Below are 19,096 nucleotides of genomic sequence, written 5' to 3'. Positions count from 1 at the left end.
CTGGGGTCACCTGCTGCGGGCTTCTCATCACGCCGCCCCCTCCCATCTCAACATAGATCGGCAGACGTCAGAACGCATGGCCTTGGACGCCCGGAAGCGAGAGCAGTTTCAGAGGCTGAAGGAGCAGTTTATGAAGGACCAGGAGGTAGGCGGTGCGGCCGTGGGGGGGCGGGGGGGGCAGGCTCGTGGAGTCCAGCTCTAACCTGCAAGACCGCGTGTGGTGTGTTGTGCAGCGGCGCCGGGCGGCCAGGCAGGAGGCTCTGGATGACGACTTGGGCTACGCGCGGGAGCTCCGCGACAGGGAGAGGAGGCTGAGGGCCCTGGAGGAGCAGCTGGAGAAGAAGACGAGGTAGGCGGCCGCGGGCGACCCTCCTGGCAGGGTCTGGTGATGGTCGTCTTTTTATTTTGGAGATTTTTCAAGCGTGTGTTAAGGTAGGAAGAGTAGGGGTCCAAACTCCAACGTGCACCTGGGCGGAGTGCGTGTGGCCATTTTCCCACGCTCAGGTGTGCTTCCCCGTCCTCAGAACGTCTTCTCCTGGTTGGTTAGTGTGGACTAGAATCCAGACAAGGTGCGCACACCGGGTTTGCCTCTCCCGCCTCTCCGTCTCTTTGTTTTTTCTAAGTTCAGCAGCTCCTGTCCCTAATTTTTAAACCCGTGATCAGCCCGACCGCCGAACAGACGGGCATTTGTCCAGCCCAGCATCCGAGGGGCCACCTTGTCGTGGTGCCGTCAGCTTGTCTGCCCTCCCCTGCGTCTCCCATAAGCTGCAGCGGAGTCTCCCGGGAGCACCTTGGGGGGGCTGTGTCTTCCTGCCCATTGTCTCTCAGGAGCCCCATTGTGCTGACCTTAGATACTGTTCTCAGAGGGTGTGTCTCGTGTGCGGGCATGTGTGCGTGTGGGGGAAGATGTTCTTCTGTCCTCTGTAGGAGACAGCGAGCTGTAGGGCTGTGTCCCTGGTCCGGGGCAGCCAACTGGGAATTAGCCAGTCCAGGTCTGACCCAGTTCCCTGCTGGCGAGAGGAGCAAAACCGCTGGGAGTGACGTGCGGGCACAGCTGCCAGGGAAGCAGATGCAGCGCTTGGGTTGTGCTGTGTCCCCTTTCACATTTATCCTTCGTTCTCTGGAGTTCGCCCCAGCCGAACAGGAAGGCACCTCTCGTGCAGGGAACCTGGCAGCCCCAGGCCTCCTGCCTGTCCTCTTGCTTCGGGTCGTGTAGGGGCTCGTTGTGGTATTTGCTCAGCAGACATCTGCTGAGCCCCAGCTAGGTGCCTGCCCGCCGGGGTCCCGGTCTGGTGGGCAGAAAGACCTGCCCGGCAAGGCCCCTGCAGGGGCTGTGGGGCCTCGCGGGGACCAGCTGCTAGCCTGGGAAGGTGCCGAGGGCCTCTGCTGTGGAGAGCCATCCCAGCCCACGGGGCGCCAGCTGGACAGCGCTGGGCGACTGTGGCAGCTGGGTCTCTCTGGCTGTGTCTTCAGGCAGGCACTGGTTGACCATTACAGCAAGTTGTCTGCGGAAGCAGCTCGTCGAGAGCAGAAGGCACTGTGGAAAATCCAGAGGCACCGATTGGCAAGTGCACGGCTTCGTTTCCTCGTAGAAGATCAGAAGCTCATTCGGGTATCCCCATGGTTTCTGATGGGAGCTCTTCCCCTGGGCTTCGGGGGTCTCGGAGCCCCTGAGAGTACACGCAGACCTGGGTTCTGGGAGAGGGTTGGTAACTCAGTGCTCAGGGACGTCGGGACTGGGAGGAGGCCGTGCCGCCCTGGGATGACGCGGGCAGTGCTGAGTGCTCGCTCTAGGCCCAGGCCCTTCTCGCCTCGGTGCCGTGGCCCGCGTGGGCAGACAGGAGCTGTGGCTTGTGTGTGTTGGGTGAGGGTGCAGAGGCTCTGGGTTGGATTGTGTGGGGTTAGGTGCTCACTGCTGCTGCCTGAATTTCAGGGGATGCTGAAGGACGTGTCTGAGGGGAAGGCCCTGGAGCCACTCTCCGTCCTCCCTGCTGCCGGCTCCCAGGTGAGGGGCTGGGGGCAGGATTCAGGGCGCAGAGCATGGGGCTGTGAGCTGGATGCCCCAGGTGTGCGGTGCCCTGGGAGCGCAGTGGCTGCTGAGCCTGACTTGGTGGTTGCAGAACTGAGCTTGGGGAACCAACACCCCCTTGTGTCTCAGGCTTTGTCTCCGGGCCCCGGGCACTCGGCGGGACGCAGCAGCTCTGACTCCGGGTATGCAGAACAGCACGTGGTTGCCTGGGATTGCCCGAATGCACGGACGCCGCAGCGGCTCACGCCTCCAGCAGCAGGGGCCTGTGGCTCGGGGCCGGTGGACAGGCCGGGGCCGTTCTCTGAGGGCCTCAGCATCCGAGACTTCCTGCCCGCGGCTCGGGAGGCCGAGCCACCTGCGCACACTGGCGCGGCCCCTGTCCTGGAGGAGGCGCTGCGCACCATCGGCTCAGACCTGCCGCCCTCGGCTCCATCCAAAGTGGTGGGCACAGGGCCTTCCGGGCCACAGGAGTATGATTTCAGAACCATCCTGAGGCCAGCTGTAGCCCCCTGGGCTTGCCCAGGGTCCCCGAAGACCGTAGGAGGCGGCTCGAGTAATGAGGGGCAGCAGCTGTGGGGGGGCAGTGTCAGGCGGCCACAGGGTATGGGGGTCTCAGACAGGCAGGTGGCCCTGCCTCCCCCCCACCCCTCTGGGTGCACCCTCCCCCAGGGCGGGAGTAGCCAGGCCGTGGGGCAGCTCCTTGGGCGTGTGTCAGAGGGCAGCGTTCCCACAGGGGGCTGTGCTCCTGGGACGGCCCCCTCACGGCCACGGTGGAACGTCCACGGACACGTGTCTGACGCCAGCATCAAGGTGGGGGAGAACGTGTGGGACGTGGCCCCCTCGCGGCCACGGTGGAACGTCCACGGACACGTGTCTGACGCCAGCATCAAGGTGGGGGAGAACGTGTGGGACGTGGCCCCCTCGCGGCCACGGTGGAACGTCCACGGACACGTGTCTGACGCCAGCATCAAGCTGGGGGAGAACGTGTGGGACGTGGCCCCCTCCCGGCCACGGTGGAACGTCCACGGACACGTGTCTGACGCCAGCATCAAGCTGGGGGAGAACGTGTGGGACGTGGCCCCCTCCCGGCCACGGTGGAACGTCCACGGACACGTGTCTCAGTCCCATGTGGTACTGGGTGCGCTCTCTGGGGAAGGCCAGCCTGATGTACCCGGGCCCTGCCAGAGCCCCCCTGACCACGTGTCCCAGTCAGGCCTCAGCCTGGGAGCACAGAGCCCTGTCTGGGAGCACGCGCCACGGCTGCCTGCGGAGACGGCCTCTGACAGCTGCTGTGCTCAGGAGGCTGGCGCCAGTAGTGGGCAGGCGAGTGGCCTCCAGCCTTCGCCGTCTGCAGTGGCTGCATCCGGGGATCTGGGAGATGGTATCCCCGAGGAGCCAGGTCAGTGGGGTCCCTACAGCTCTCCTATCACTGGTGGCATCTGTGGGCCCGGGAGGGGTGTGGGCAAGGAGGAAGGGCAAGAAGTCTGCAGCCCTGGGGACTTGGGAGGTATCACCCTGTAGGAGGCACTTGGCCCTGATACCCCCTCCTGCCCCACTTGTGTTGCTCAGGACCGGGGACCAGTGGGGACACTGAGGACCTCTCTCCAGGTCACCCTCCAAGCTCACAGGTGAGGGCAGATGTGGCTAGGGCTCTGGCCTCGCATGGGCAGTGAGGGCTTGGGCGCTCCAGGATGGGGCAGCACGGAGGGGATCCCACCCCACCCTTTCCTTCCTAGGAAGGCGCGGCGGCCCAGAGCAGCCCCGGCCTTGGTGCGGAGGCGGCTGCGGCCCAGCGCTGGGGCCAGGAGCAGGCCTACCTGGCGGGTCTGATAGAGCAGTACCGGCTGGAGCAGTACCCGGACAGCTACGAGGCCATGTGTGAGCGGCCAGCCGCCGCGGCGGGCGGGCGGGCGGGCGGGCGCCCGGCCGGTGTGTCCCCGCCTCTTAACGGCCATCTGCCATCGTACAGCGGAGCCTCCCGCCGCCCACCTGCTACACCACGGGCTTCCCCGCGCCTTCGCCCTCCCGGAGGACCCCCGGGTCCGGTCAGATGCAGATGAGACCGCGGTGCAGCTGAGCGAGCTGCTGCCCCTGCCTGTGCTCATGAAGCACTCCATCACTGCCCCGCTGGCCGCGCAGTGAGTGCCCGCCCCCGGAGAGGCCCCGCCCCGCCAGGCCCCGCCCCGGGCGGCCAGGCCCCGCCCCTGACCCCGCCCTTCCCGCCAGCGTCTCCTTGGTGAACAAGGCCGCCGTGGACTACTTCTTCGTGGAGCTGGGCCTGGAGGCGCACTTCGAGGCGCTGCGGCACTTCCTGCTCATGGAGGACGGGGAGTTCGCACAGTCGCTCAGCGATCTGCTGTTTGAGAAGGTGACCGCTGGGCGCGGGGCGGGCGTGGCTGCGGGGCGGGGGCGGCGTGCCGGGCCTCCTCGGGACAGCCGTGCCCTCTGCCGGCAGCTGGGGGCCGGGCAGACGCCCGGGGAGCTGCTCAGCCCGCTGGTGCTCAACTCCGTGCTGAGCAAGGCCCTGCAGTACAGCCTGCGCGGGGACACCCCGTACGCGGACAACCTCTCCTTCGCGCTCAAGTTCCTGCCCGAGGCGTTCGCCCCCAACGCGCCGGACGTGCTGAGCTGCCTGGAGCTCAGGTACAAGGTCAGCAGGCCTCGCCGAGCGGGCGGGCCAGGCGCTCCCCCGCACGGCTGTGCTGAGCCGGCTTCCCCGCAGGTCGACTGGCCCCTCAACATCGTGGTCACCGAGGGCTGCCTGAGCCGCTACAGCGGCATCTTCTCCTTCCTGCTGCAGCTGAAGCTGATGATGTGGACGCTCAAGGACATCTGCTTCCACCTCAAGCGCACAGGTGAGGCTCGGCCCAGAGCCCGGGCTTGCCCTCGGCTGGGCCCCGCTGACGCCCCTGCGCCCCCCCAGCTCTGGTGAGCCACGCGGCCGGCTCGGTGCAGTTCCGCCAGCTGCAGCTGTTCAAGCACGAGATGCAGCACTTCGTCAAGGTCACCCAGGGCTACATCGCCAACCAGATCCTGCACGTCACCTGGTGTGAGTTCCGGGCCCGGCTGGCGCAGGTGGGCGACCTGGAGGAGATCCAGCGTGCGCACGCCGAGTACCTGCACAAGGCTGTCTTCAGGTGAGCCGCTGTGCCTGGGCTACTCCTTGGGCACGTGCAGAGGGGGTCGGGCACCCCTCACCGGCAGCTGCCTGCCCCCCCAGGGGCCTGCTGACAGAGAAGGCTGCGCCCGTCATGAACGTCATCCACAGCATCTTCAGCCTCGTCCTCAAGTTCCGCAGCCAGCTTATCTCCCAGCCCTGGGTCCCGGCCGGCGGCCCCCGGGGTGCGGAGCACCCTAACTTCGCTCTCATGCAGCAGTCCTACAGCACCTTCAAGTACTACTCCCACTTCCTGTTTAAAGGTGCCTGTCCCCCAGGGCCGGGAGGGCTTGGGGACAGCAGGGCAGAGGCCGCCGGGTGGGCCTGGCTGAGCCACACCCCCCACCCCCCAGTGGTGACCAAGCTGGTGAACCGTGGCTACCAGCCCCACCTGGAGGACTTCCTGCTGCGCATCAACTTCAACAACTACTATCAGGATGCCTGAGGCCGCGTCACACAGGTACCCCCCCCCCCGGGTCCCCAGGCTGGCGGGCCAGGGGCAGAGCCACCACACGGAGACCGGCCAGGGAAGCTGCTGGTTTATTTGGGGGGCCGCGTCTCTGAGCGTGGGGCTGGGCTGCTGAGTCTGCGTCAGACAGAGACAGGTCAGGTCCTGACTGGACGTCTCGGCCGTCATGGAGAGACGGGGGTGGGTTTGTCCACAGGGTGGCACCGTCTCAAGGACTCGGTGGGACTTGGGGCCTTGGGGGCTCCACGTGTGGAGGCCTCCAAGGCCATTACGAGGATCACGTCACGCACAGTTCGGCCGCCCACAGTGGGGGCTTGCTGCTGTAGGAGTGCCCCCCACTGTCTGCCCCGCCAGCCCCCTCAGGCTCAGTGGCCTCCAGGTCCTCAGTGGCCTCCCCGTCCCTGTGGTAAGGGGTTTCCAGTAGCTTCAGCACCCGCCGCACCTGGAGGAGGGCCAGGAGAGGAGTTTTAGGGGCTGCCGCTCGCTCCCCGGGCCATCCCCTGCTGCTGGACCCAGGGACGGAGGAGGGACGGGTGTGTGCTTGCCTCTGAGAAGTCTCCGTTCTCGGCGGCCTCGATGGCATTCTGGGCGATGTAGTTCCGCAGGACGTACTTGGGGTTGTTGGCATGCATGACGCGCGTGCGCTCAGCCTGCCAGGCGTCCTTGTCGCTGACGCCCTCCCTGTCCTTCTCCAGCCGGGCTCTGGAATCATCCAAGTTCATCTTTCCAGCAGATGCCGCCCCCCCCACCCCTCCTGCATTTGGTTCCCTGCTTGGGGGGCGTCGTCTGCAGCCACCTCCCAGGGAGAGGGTGACGCGAGCAGTCCGCGCCCGGCCGCCTGGAGCCTCACCCGTACTCCTGGAGCCAGTCAGCCCAGCGGCCCCTGTTCTTGCTCAGCAGCTCAGCCGCGCTCAGCTGCTCCAGCCGCGATTGCTGCTCCACGCGTTCCAGCTCCTTCGTCACGTTCGCCCGGGTGCCGATGAGCGCGAAGAGCTGGGGGTTGGACTGGGCCAGCATGAGCATCATCGAGAGCTGCCTGTGCGGAGGGGCAGCGTGAGGCGCGTCCCCACCCCCGGCCATGGGCTGTGTCCTGAGGCCACTGGGCACTTGGAAGACGGCCATCGGGCGCGGGGGAGGTGGCACTGGCTTTAGCTGCTCTGCTGTGCTGACTGCCCTACGAGGGGGTGACCCGGCCCGACCAGTGGGGCAGCCGTTCACCCCTACTCCGCGGCAGCCCCTCCCGGTCGCAGGACAGCCGAGGGGCAGTGCCCTGCGGGCGCCCGGGGTGCATGGGGCACCTGCTTCCCCCGGGGGGAGGGCACTGCTGGCCACTTCTCCACGGTGGCCACAAGGCCGGGTCCTTCCCCACTTGCAGAAGGGCCTGGGGGTGGGGCAGGGACAACAGCGACACCCCCTTCCCCGGTCCTACTAGCCTGTCCTCCGTCAGCACTCACCACCCTGCGGCACTAAATTCTCTCAAACCCCAGCGCTTCCGTGTCTTACTCTGAGTGTGGGCTCAGACACTGTGTACTCTTCCCAGTGGGAGGCGGCGCAGGAAAGCCTGGTCTGGCTGAGACCTGAGGGCCCCGGGGCTCTTCCTGGGCAGACGAGAGAGCCATTCTGGGAAGCTGCTCCCCAGCTGTGCCACTGGCCTCCCCCAGTGGTGACAACATGCTGTCCTTCCCTTTGACCGGTGGGCCTCAGTGCTGCAGACACGGGGGCCCGACCACCCCCTTCCCCAGGAGCCTCAGCCAGCTCCCTCTTCTGTTCCCTGGCATGCTCTGTTCTAAATGGTCCTGCAAATTCCAAGAAGTGAGATCTGGGTACCCACCGGGGATCCATCTGGGGTCGGAAGGCGAGCTTTAGCTCCTCCAGGGAGGCACACTGTGCGGTCAGCGCGGCCAGGAACTCAGGCAGGCCCAGGGACTCTGGCCCAACTGGGAAGGAGCTCAGCAAGTAGAAGGTGTTTGTGAAGTCGGCCCCTGGAACATGCCGCTGCTCAGGGTACCGGCAGGCAGAGGCGGGGCCCTGCACCTGCCTCCCACACCACCGTCCACGCCGAGTGCAGATGCCTCACCAGGCCCAGGGGCTCCTGACCCCTCCCCTCCAGCCTCCTCAACAGCCCCCACCCACCTGCCACCCAGCTTGGCCACCACTCTAAGCCCCCGTTCCTTCATCCGTGAATCGGGTAAATACGGCACAGGCACCGAGGTCAGCCCCTGGCCACCCCCACTGTGGTCACAGTCCTCACTGCCTACTTGAGCTGCAGAGCGTCAAGGACAAGCCCCCGAAACACTTCCAAACAAACAGGGCTCAACATAGAACAGATGCGGGGAGGTCCTTGGCCTGACTTGTTAAAACACAGTCACTGTAACCCCCGGGAGAACATCCCAGAAAGAGACACAAAAGGGAAATGAGAAGGGACCAGAACAGAGACACAAAAGCAGTAATGGAGGAGATGAGGGATGAAAAACGGCAGAGGACACAGACAACAAATAGCGAAACGACAGAAGTCCTCATCAGTAATGACTTAAAAGGATTCATCTCCAAATGAAATTGGCAGCTTGAACTAAAAAAAGTACTTTCAACTTGTCCAGCCTAAAGAGAAAGGACAGAAAAAATATCCCAAGCAGATGGTAACCTGCAGAGCGGGGCCAGCCCTACCACTGTCAGCAAGAGACCTGCAAACGACAAGGCCTTTACGTGTCGAACAGCCTGTTCATCAAGAAAATGTAATGGTTATAAACATACAAACCAAACATTCGTAAAATGGAAGGAGAAACAGCACAGTTCCCCGTAGGAGCCGGAGGCTTCAGCGCCCCACTTTGGATAATGGACGGAACGTCCGCACGACAGACAAGTGAGGACACGGGGAACTCGAACGCTGTCCGGCTGCTCCATCAGACAGACATCTGTCTCCTCAGGTGCACACAGGACAAACCACTTGTTCAGCCATAAAGCAAGTCAATATGCTTAAAAAGACTGGTATCTTCTCCAACCACAATGGAATGAAGATAGCAATCACAAACAGAAGGAAAACTGGGAAATCCCCAGATACTGTGAAAATTAACCAATGGGCCCAAAAAGAAGGGAAAGCAAAAAATACTTAGAGGCAGGAAAATGTGGAAACACAAATACTGAAATTTATAGGATGCCACAAAAGCAGTGGTCACAGAGAATTTTATGGTGCTAATTACCTACATTAGGAGAGCAAACCTCTTTTATCCCCCCCAAAAAAGAAATTTGCAACTGTGTGGTGATGGAAGTCGACAGTTTTGCGATCTCTACAAACAGCGAATCACGTACCCCTGAGACCATTACATACCCGTTAAATCTCAAAGGGAAAAAAGCCTCAAACCAGTAACTTAATCTTACACCTAAGGAACTAGAAAGAAAACAAAATAAGACTAAGGCTAGCCGAAAGACAGCAAATAGAGGGTATAGCAGAGATAAATGAAATAGAGAACAAAAAAGAAGCGAAAACCACTGAAACCAAGAGTTATCTGGTTCTTTGAAAAGATCAACAAGATTGACAAACCTTTAGCTGCTGCCCCGTAACTAAAATCAGAAATGAAAGTGGGGCGGTGCCTACTGGTCACACAGAAACAGGACTGTCAGAGGAGACTGGACAGTTCCACACCGATACGTCAGATACGTAGATGAAACGGGCAAATTCCTAGAAACACCATCTACCACAGTGGACTCAGAAGAAATAGAAAATCTGAGTAGCCTTGTGACAAGCGAGGAGACTGAATGGGCCATCAGAACCCTCCCAACAAAGACAATGGTAGGACCAGGTAGCTTCACTGGTAAGTTCTACCAAATATCAAAGAATCATCACCAGTCCTTCTCAAACTCTTCCAAAAAACAGGAGGGAACATTTCCTAACTCAGCGTTGCCTGGATATCCAAGCCAAAGACCCCGCAGACCAGCGTCCTGGTAAGGACAGTGGGGGCCTCCGGTGGGGTCCCTCTCGGCTCTCGGCCAGGGAAGGAGGCCCTCACCAGCAACCCAACCACACCGCACCCTGACCTCCGACCCCCAGCCTCCAGAACTGTGAGAAATCAGTGTCTGCTGGGCAAGCTGCCACTCTGTGGTTTTTTATGGCGGTTTAACTTGACTAAGGACACGAAGTGAGGAGGAGGAGTACGACCACGTGCTCATCTCAGCTGATGCCAAATGGCCACAACACTCAAGCTAGGAATAGAAGGAAACTTCCTCGATTTCGTGAAAGCCGTATCTGGAAAAGCCACAGCCTGGTGAAAGAGGTAGCGCCCCTGAGCAGGAGCGACAGACGGCCGCGCACGTAGCCGCTTCGTGCACCACAGCACTGGAAGCTCCCGCCAGAGCAGTCGGCAGCTCCGTGTCAGATCCACAGGTCCGCTCTGCCGCGCAGCCCCGAAAGAACTGAAAACAGGGGCTCCAACAGATGTCTGCACATCTGTCTTCCGGCGCTGTTGTCCACAACAGCCCGAAGGGAAAAACCACCAGTGTGCACCCATCGTTGACGGAAGAGCAAAGTGTGGTCCGTCCACACAAGGGCCTAGAATGCGGACACCTGCGTCACCATCGTGGACCCTGAGGACACTGTCCTCGGCGCTGTCAGCCATCACAGGATGAATCCTGCACGGGCCCAATTCACAGGAGGTCCCTGCAGGAGTCCGGTCCAGACAGACGGTAGACTGGGGGCGCCAGGGGCGCGGAAGGAGGAGGAAATGACAGGGTCTCCGTGTGGGGAGACAGATGGGGCTGAGCGGTGCACAGCGGGGTGAATGTGCTTAGCGCCCCCAAACTGCACACCTCATGGTAAAGTGGTCAATTTTACGTTGTGTCCATTTCACCGAAACGAAAACGCCGGGCGCCGCCGCGGCACAGACCCCCTGCCACACTCACCAGTCAGGCGCATGGTCTCCAGGAGCCCGGCCACCAGCGCTCCGTCCTCGTCCAGCTCGGCGCGCACCAGGCCCAGCTTCCCGCGCATCTTCCGCAGGTAGTGCCGGCGGAACTCCGGGTCGAACTCCTCGGCCACGATGGCCTCGCCCCGCTCGCGGGGCAGCTCGGGCTCCAGGGCCTCCGCCAGCTTCTGCAGGTTCCACTTGCAAACGTCGGGCTGCTTGCTGTATGCGTAGCGCCCAGTGTTGTCGGAAGCATTGCACACGTGGTCAGGGTCGTACCTGCCACACGGGGCAAGGGGAGCCAGCAAGGGGATGAGGCAGGTCCCGGGGTGCCCAGAGGCCGCGTCCGTGTGGCCGCTGCCCTCCCGCCCTGCCTCGCAGGGGCCCCGCTCTGACGGGCGCAGGTCCAGGCCGCAGCCGCCGACTCCCACCCGCTCAGTCGGCAGGGGGGCGGCGCTGCCTCAGCCCACTGCCCCTGGCTGGCCGCGTCCCTCCTTCCTGCTCGCCGCCTGTTCCTGCCCTGGCCCCTTGAGTCCATTCCCAATCCGAGAGTGGAGGGACCCTCTGAAAAGGCCGCTCTGCTCCAACCCTTCCAGGGGATTTCTGCTGCTGCAAAGGGCTGACCAGGCATTTCCAACCAAACATCGAGGACAGCAGGTCCCTCCCCAGCGGTCCCTGCGCCGTGGGCACCCACATGCTGGCCCCGGGCTGCTCACCTGTCCAGGAAGCCGAAGGGCCCGTAGTCGATGGTGAGCCCCACGATGCTCATGTTGTCTGTGTTGAGCACGCCGTGGCAGAAGCCCACACACTGCCACTCCGCCACCATCCGGGCCGTGCGACGGGTGACCTGCGGCATGACGCGTGCAGGCTGTCCCCTGCCCCCTCCCTCCCTGAGGACAGCTCTGCTCCCAGGGACTCCCTTGGGTTTGCCCTCTCGGCGCACACTCGGCAGCGGGGGCGAACGCGGAAGGACGTGTAAGAAGGGAAAGCACTTTGGATGAGTACACACGTGTAGGCTCTAATTTCCACTTAGGCCATCTGTCTCTTTGATATACTAATTTTGGCTTCTACCCATGAAACCAAAAATATCAGGGAGCCTTGACCATCCCCACGACTCCGGCCCAGGAGGATAACCGTGTGCAAACAGGGAAGTCACCACATGAGCCGGCAAAACCTGCCCTGGGTCCAGGCTGCTGTGCCCGGGGCCCCGCCGTGACCGTCCGCATCTCCCCCCGAAGCGGAGTCCTTCCCCCCACAGTTCTCCCGCCGCGCCTGGCGGGGGCGCACAGGGTTTGTCCCAGGGCCCCCGACCCTCAACGCAGCATTCCCAGAAGTCGGTCCTGCTCAGAGCCAACGAGGGGGGACAGGCTTTGGGACCGGGGAGCGACTCAGAGAACCTTGGCCCCCCGCCTGGCAGACCGTGTCTCATCAGCAGGCGGGATGCAGGGAGGGCTGGTGCGCGGCCCCGCCTACCTCCCGGAAGAAGGCGGCATTCCTCTGCACACGGTCGTCGGCGTGCGCGGCCTGGATCTCAGGATAAAACGTGCTGATCACATAGTCAAGCATCTGGACTCGGATGTCATTTCTCCCCACACTGGGCCCCTCGCGCCCTGTGTGCTCATCTGCGGACTTAAAAATCTCAAAGGATCCGAACCTGGAGGAAATACCCATGTTTTTCACAGGTTAAACATGGCTCTAGCCCCTTGTGAAAAACAGAAGCCTGGCTGCTAGGCCTTGTAGCCTCTGGCGCTAAGAACACCCTGATTGAAACAAAACCAACAAAAACGTAACTGGTCTTTCGGTGATACGGACAGACCCGTTCTGCCCTTGGTTAGCTACCACGCACGCCGGCTGCGTGTGGGGGGCCCAGGAAGGCATGGCTGCCTCTGGGGACCAGCAGGGCTCTGTGCTCACCCCTGGGTCAAGGAGCACGGCGGTGACCGGCGTCCTGCGGTCGGCTGACAAGCAGGGTCAGCTCTACGACTGAGTGGTCGTGTCACCCAGAGGACATGAGGCGGTGTCGCAACGACTAGCATTACCGCTAGCAGGCCCAGGGTGGCCCCCCAACCCCCCAGGATATGCTGGTCGAACTGCCAGGAGTGCCGCTCAGGGAAGCAGCCCTGGGTCTCCTGGGGGAGGCGGACGCGACCGCCCTGGCTCCTCCAGCTCCCAGAGGACAAAAGAAAAAGCCAGGCGCTGAGCCTTAGGCACTGCGTGAATGGCCCCGACACACAGGGTCCACCTGGCTCCACAGGAGGGGGGACCAGAGGGGGTCACAGCTGCTTCCTGACAACCGTGGGTCCGGGCCATCAGAACCGTGTGATGCCAGATAGCACGGTGACATCAGGGAGGGACCAGAAAGGGTGGCAGTGGATGACCGGGCTGGAGCAAGGGCGGCCACGGTGGATGGGGGCACAGCATGCATGGAGTCACCCCTTCTTCACAGTCACGGAACAAGGCCACTTTCTCGGTGACTTTCATGTCCTTCCTGGTCCTAAACTCCCAAGTGAACAGCTCTGCACATGCCCCTTCCCAGAGCCCCGCCTCTGGGCAGCCCCTCTTCTGCTGGCCCGAGGCCCTGTCCCCCTTCACTCAGGCCAGCCGTGCGCCCGCGACACGGGCCACCTCTCTGCCACCGCCTCCCTTCTGGGGGCAACAGGGGCCTGAACAGCCATCCACACGCAGGACAGGGCTCCCGGCCCAGGAAATGCCAGGTGCCTTTTGCCCACGGAACCCCCTCCCTCCCTGCAGGTGCCCAGCATCTATTTCGTGGGCCGTCTGGTGCTGCTCGAGACTGGCCGTGGGAGGGGTTCCCCACATGTGTCCCGGCGGGGCGTTCCCTCCACCAGCCCTGTCATCCGTCTCCGCACATCACAGCCCGAAGGGACCCCAGCATTACCTTAGAAAAGTGGAAGCTATACGCAGCACAACTGTGCACTTCTCATATTTTGGATTACCGTCATAGAACACGTCTCGAATGACTGTGGACTGGGACGTGACGCAGGCCCCGGCCCGCGTGGTGGGGATGCCCAGGTGGAACATGGCTTCGCTGCACAGGAACTCGCGGATGCTCGACCGCAGGACTTTGCGGCCGTCGGCCTGTCTGAAATCAAACACACAGGTGGTTGTGCCATCAGGCAGGTGTCCGTTCAACAGGCAGCAAATGGGAGGGACTGAAAGATAGCATTCTAAGGGCTTTTTAAAAACCATTCCCTGACAGCTGTAACGTCATTGTAAAAGGCCTCTGTTTTAGAGGATACCTCATACAGATGGGCCCCAGATGTGGCAGCCACGGCACCAGGTGCCTGGCCTGCAGCTGGGACAGCGAGGCTGCATCAGGCCTCTGGAACAGGACCCGGCCGGCAGGGAGTGTCACTCACTCCCTTGTAAGCCTGAAGTTCTGTTGTTAATGAATTTACAAGAACACTCTTACAGTAAGGATGAAGGATCTCAGGCGCCCCCCGTCTTTTCAGAACTTGATAGCTCATTTCTCTTTTTAAAGATTATTTACTTATTTGACAGAGAGAGTGCAGGTAGGGGGAGCGTCAGGCAGAGGGAGAGGGAGAAGCAGGCTTCCCGCCAAGCAGGGAGCCCAATGCGGGGCTCGATCCCAGGACCCCGAGATCATGGCCTGAGCCGGAAGCAGACGCTTAACGACTGAGCCACCCAGGCGCCCCGACAGCTCGTTTCTCTTTTAGTGCTGAACAATGTTCCATTGTCTGGATGTACCACACTTAATGTTGGTTGCTTCCAAGTTCTGGCAGTTATGAATAAAACTGCTACAAACGTGTGTGCAGGGTTTTTGTGTGGAGAGAGATCTTCAAGTCTTTTGGGTAAATAGCAAGGAGCACAACTGCTGGATCATCTGGTAAGAGTATGCTGACTTTTGTTAAGAAACTGCCAAATCGTCCTCTGCACCACTCTGCATGCCCGCCGTCGGTGAGCGCACGTTCCTGCTGCCGCACACCCCCACCGGCATTTGGTGTCAGTGCTCCGGATCTGGGCCATTCTGATAGGTGTGCAGCCGGGTCTCACCGTTGTCTGAATTTGCATTTCCCTGAGGACATATGATGTTGAGCACCTTTTCATGTGCTTATTTTCCATCTCTAGCTCTTCTTTGGTGACATGTCTGTTCAGGTCTTTAGCCCATTTTAAGATTTTATTTCTTTGAGAGACAGCGAGCTAGAGAGCACAAGCAGGGGAGAAGCAGCGGGCTGGCCAAGCAGGAAGCCTGACACGGGGCTCGATCCCAGGACCCCAGGATCGTGACCTGATCTTTAACCCATTTTAAAGTCTTTTTGTTTTTGTTTTCTTATAGTCTGAGTTTTAAGAGTTCTTTGTATACTTTGAATAATAGTCCTTTATCAGACGTGTGTTTTACAAATATTTTCTCCCAATCTGTGGCTTTTCTTTTCATTCTCTGGATACTGTCTTTTGCAGAGCAGAAGTTTTAACTTCAGTGGAGTCTAGCTTATCAGTGATCTCTTTCGTGGATCTTGCCTTTGGTGTTGTGTCTAAAAAATCACGTCCAAACCCACGGGCCTCTGGGTTTTCTATTTTATCTTCTAGGAGTTTTATAGTTTTGCATTTTACATTTAGGTCTATGATCCCTTTTGAGTTAATTCTTGTGAAGGGTCTAAGATCTTTGTCTAGATACATTTTTTGGTGTGTAGATGTCCAGTTGTTCCAGCACCATCTGTTCAAACAACTATTTTTGCTCCATTATATTGTCTGCTTCTTTGTCATAAATGACTACATTTATGGAGGTCTATCCATTGATCTGTTCTTTCACCAACACTGCACTTTCTTGACTACTATAGTTTTATAGTAAGGCTTGAAGTCAGGTAGTGTCAGTCCTCCAACTTTGCTCTTCTTCAGTATTATGTTGGTTATTGTAGGTTTTCTGAATCTCCATATAAACTTTAGAATCACATTATCAGTACCTACAAAATAACCTGCTGAAATTTGATTGGGATTGTATTTTTTAAAAAGATTTTATTTATTCATTTGAGAAAAGAAAAAGAACACAAGCAGGGGGAAGGGGCAGAGGGAGAAGCAGGCTCCCTGCTGAGCAGGGAGCCCAACTCGGGACTCGATCTCAGGACCCTGAGATCATGACCTGAGCCAAAGGCAAACACTTAACTGACTGAGCCACCTAGGCGTCTTGATTGGGATCATACTGAATCTACAAGTCGAACTGGGAAGAACTGACATCCTGACAGGACTGAGTCTTCTCATTCATGGACATGTGATATATCTTTCCATTTATTTAGTCCTTCTTTGATATCTTTTAGCAGTTTTGTAGTTTTCTTCATAAAGGTCTTAGGTACAAATACATATTTTGTTAGATTTATACCTAAGTATTTCATTTTGAGGGGTAATAATGTAAACAGTACTGTTTTTAATTTTAAATTCCAATTGCTCATTGCTCGTACATAGTAAAGTGACTGACTCGTATGGTAATTTTGTATCCTTCAACCTTGCTTATTGGTTCACGCTTTTGGTCAGATCTTTTGAGATTTTCTACATAGATGTTCATCTGCAAACAAAGACAGTTTTATTTCTTTCATCTCAATCTGTGTACCTTTAATTTCCTTTTCTTGTCTTATTGCATTAGCTAGGACTTCCAGTATGATGCTGAAAGGCAAGGGTGGGGGAAACATCTTTACCTTGTTTCCGATCTCAGTGGGAGGGCTTCCGGGCTCTCATCACGAAGCAGATGTTAGCTGTAGGTTTTCTAGAGATATTCTTTATCAATTTGAGGAAGTTCCCCTCTTCCTAGTTTCCTGAGTTTTTACCACGAATGGGAGCTCAGTTTCATCAAATGCTACCACTGTAATATGCTGCATACACTGCGGTGATCATGGTGCTCAGGGTTCCGCAAGCCCCCACCGTGTGGAGACACATCTAGGTCTCCTGCCTTGCCTTGCCTGAGTATGTCCCATCCCAATGTGACACCTTTGGAAACCAGACCTGGCAGTCACCCCAGGGCCACTGTGTCAGCCTCTGGCCAGTGTGACAGCTGCACTCCACTCACCTCCTCCTACTCCACGTAAGAACTGTAACAAGGAAACCTGTCCTCAAATGTCAGTCCACCCCTCCCTGGTCCTGGGAATCACCTCTCACCCAGCTGATTTCATGTTCAGCAGGAAGCCCGCACAGCTCAATTTAATCTTGAATCTGGTAAAAAATGGTCCTGAAAATAAGTAGCCTGTCTTCTTGCCCAAGGCAAGGTTCCCAAAGCAAAAGCCAGAATTGGACAATTACACAGCAAGGATAAAGGGCCTCTCTGCATCCACAGAGCCAACGGGACACACGACAGCAGTCCTGTCTCCAGCGCACCCAAGTCTGTTCCCAGCCGAGCTGCTGGGATGGACGCAGCTGAGGACAAGCTCTTCTGTACCTGCCAGGAGAGGCATGTCCTGAAATCTCAACCCCCTCAGCAGGCAGGAGGCACGGGTAAGGAGTCACCTGCCCGCCACCCAAAGCCCACATCTGGGTACCCAGCAGGAGTTGGCCTTAAGCCACACACAGCCACTTTGGACGTTAAGCCTCAAGTCATGCTGAGGCTGGGGACCCCAGGACATGTTGGGGGGTGGGTGCTAACCTGAGTAAAGGTTAAATGATCCCTTTATTTTAAAGAAAAATTTTCTAGCAGACCTCAAGTCTAGAAACATGGAACTTAACACTCACGTCTTCAAATATAAAAGATATCCCATAGTAGATTACTCTCACAAAAAGGTTTGTCTTTATAACTGGCAAGAATAAATTACCTAACTGAATATATAAAATTTAAAAATGCTCAAAGAATGAGCAGGCCCCAAGGTGAGAAGCATTTACATATCATTTCAAGGGGCAGGAACTCTCCCATTAGTCACTGGTGCAGACAACTCTTAGCAGGTTGTTTGCGGGGGGTGGCGGTGGTGCTAGGCTGAATTCAGGAGACTTCCAGAGACAGAAAGATTGGGAGACTGGGTGATGAGGAAGAACGAGTTATTCTGGGGGTCAGAGATGGAGCTGCTGGGAGGCAGGCAGGGGGTGCAGGATGCGTTCAGGTCCTGGAGGGAGAGGTGGGGAGGGCACAGGGAAGTAGCCAGAGGAGACACATGCCCTCAGGATTTCTTTGAACAGAAAATGACAACTCGGGTGTAACTTTTTTAGCCATTCAACAAGCATTTAACAAATACGGACTAAATGCACCCACTGTTTAGTGGAAAAGAGCAGAACAGATGATCAGCACTGTCTGTATATAAGAAGCAGGACAGCTCTGGGAGCCCCCTGCCGGGTCAGGCTGTCCGGATCCGGACCCAGGTCCTGGCCCACGAGGGCTCAGAAGCCTGTGCCTGGGAGAATGACCATCGGATCTGAGGGGTTCTTGTCCCTGTCCAGGGCACTGGCCACACACTGTGCCTCTGTGGGTGGACACACAGATGCTATGCTGGAGAGGACACATCACCCTGCCTCCCGCGATTACTGGTGGCTAGGCTGGGCAAGCGGTAAAGACCAGTGTCACACGCAGAAACTGATTCCAAAGTCCTTGTGTTGTTTATGACAGCGGGACCGGGGGGGGGGGGGGGGGGGGGGGGGGGGGATGCAGCGGGATCCCTCCCCGAGCCGGTCAGAGGGGACAAGGGCACTTGGCAGCAGCACTGCAGCAGGGGCAGAGGCTCTGCAGCCACAGCCCCTCCTTCGGTTCTCTCCCTCTGACCTCAGGGCCTTTGCACAAGCTGTTCCCTTCGCCAGGATACTGGGACCCCCTCCCACGGTCTATGTCCCTAGATCAAACTTCCAGTTACTTCTCACCCCCAACTAGGGAGGAAAACTGCGGGACTGAGCACGCCCCCCCCCCACACACACTGGAGAGGGCGTGTGGGGCCCCTCCGGGGGTCAGCCCCCTCCGCCCCCAGCCACCCACCCGGGCCCACCTGGAGAAGGGCGTGGGGCCGGCGCCCTTGAGTTGCAGCTCCCAGCGCTCGCCGGCGGCCGTGCACACCTCGCCCAGGTACATGGCGGCGCCGTCGCCCAGCTGCCCCGCGAACTGGCCAAACTGGTGGCCGCAGTAGCAGTGCGCGGCGGGCTCGGCGCCCGGCAGCAGCGCGTTGCCGCTGAAGAAGAGCGCGGCCTCGGCCTCGCGCGCCTCGCGGGCGGCGGCGTCGGCGGGCGGCGCGCCCAGGCCCAGCAGCGCCAGCGCGGGCTCCGACAGCGCCACGAGGCGCGGCTGGCGCAGCGGCGCAGGCCGCACGCGGCTGAAGCAGGCCCCCGGCACCGGCCGCGGCGAGGACGGGGCGCCCTCGGGGCCGGCCGGCGGCGTCTCCACGGGCAGCGCGCGCAGGGCGCGGTTGTCGAAGCGCAGCCCCGCCAGCCAGCGGGGCGCCGGCTCCATGGCAGCGCCGCGGGCAGCGGCCGAGGCAGAGCAGGGCGCGTGCGGCGGACGGTGGCCCAGCGACGGCGACCGGACACGAGCGGCCGCGAGCAAGGCCCTCACCGCGGCCCCGAGCGCGGCCATCCGCGGCGCCACTGTGGCGGAAGCCCCTTTGCCCCGACCG

The 19,096-nt window shown here is 59.7% G+C and overlaps 2 protein-coding genes across 6 annotated transcripts in view; one reads left to right on the top strand and one right to left on the bottom strand.

Moving 5' to 3' along the window:
- The window catches only part of TUBGCP6 (tubulin gamma complex component 6), a 24,593-nt gene extending 17,452 nt beyond the window's left edge, over positions 1-7,141 (top strand). Inside the window, exons 12-26 of one of the 5 annotated variants that reach the window (XM_036113731.2) lie at positions 57-145; positions 234-349; positions 1,474-1,612; positions 1,934-2,005; positions 2,159-3,428; positions 3,599-3,657; positions 3,766-3,907; positions 3,999-4,167; positions 4,256-4,397; positions 4,485-4,679; positions 4,830-4,884; positions 4,953-5,166; positions 5,250-5,449; positions 5,540-5,646; positions 6,351-7,141. In XM_036113731.2, the coding sequence (XP_035969624.2) occupies positions 57-145; positions 234-349; positions 1,474-1,612; positions 1,934-2,005; positions 2,159-3,428; positions 3,599-3,657; positions 3,766-3,907; positions 3,999-4,167; positions 4,256-4,397; positions 4,485-4,679; positions 4,830-4,884; positions 4,953-5,166; positions 5,250-5,449; positions 5,540-5,631 (2,954 nt within the window). In that variant the 3' untranslated portion in view covers positions 5,632-5,646; positions 6,351-7,141. Of the gene's footprint in view, positions 1-56; positions 146-233; positions 350-1,473; positions 1,613-1,933; positions 2,006-2,158; positions 3,429-3,598; positions 3,658-3,765; positions 3,908-3,998; positions 4,168-4,255; positions 4,398-4,484; positions 4,680-4,751; positions 4,885-4,952; positions 5,167-5,249; positions 5,450-5,539; positions 5,647-6,350 lie in introns of those variants that run through there. The other 4 variants (XM_078076797.1, XM_036113729.2, XM_036113728.2 and 1 more) reach the window with 4 other exon arrangements.
- SELENOO (selenoprotein O) lies at positions 5,711-19,096 on the bottom strand. The gene is made up of 9 exons (XM_036113757.2): positions 18,476-19,096; positions 13,450-13,653; positions 12,024-12,204; positions 11,267-11,397; positions 10,549-10,829; positions 7,487-7,637; positions 6,506-6,691; positions 6,201-6,357; positions 5,711-6,097 (listed from the first exon to the last, which is right to left on the bottom strand). Exons 1-9 carry the CDS (start codon positions 19,054-19,056, stop codon positions 5,924-5,926), a joined length of 2,046 nt encoding a protein of 681 aa, XP_035969650.2. The 5' UTR covers positions 19,057-19,096; the 3' UTR covers positions 5,711-5,923.

Source organism: Halichoerus grypus, chromosome 6 (genome assembly GCF_964656455.1).
Source record: "Halichoerus grypus chromosome 6, mHalGry1.hap1.1, whole genome shotgun sequence".
Lineage (NCBI taxonomy): Eukaryota > Metazoa > Chordata > Mammalia > Carnivora > Phocidae > Halichoerus > Halichoerus grypus.
This window is presented reverse-complemented; position numbering and strand designations above follow the sequence as displayed.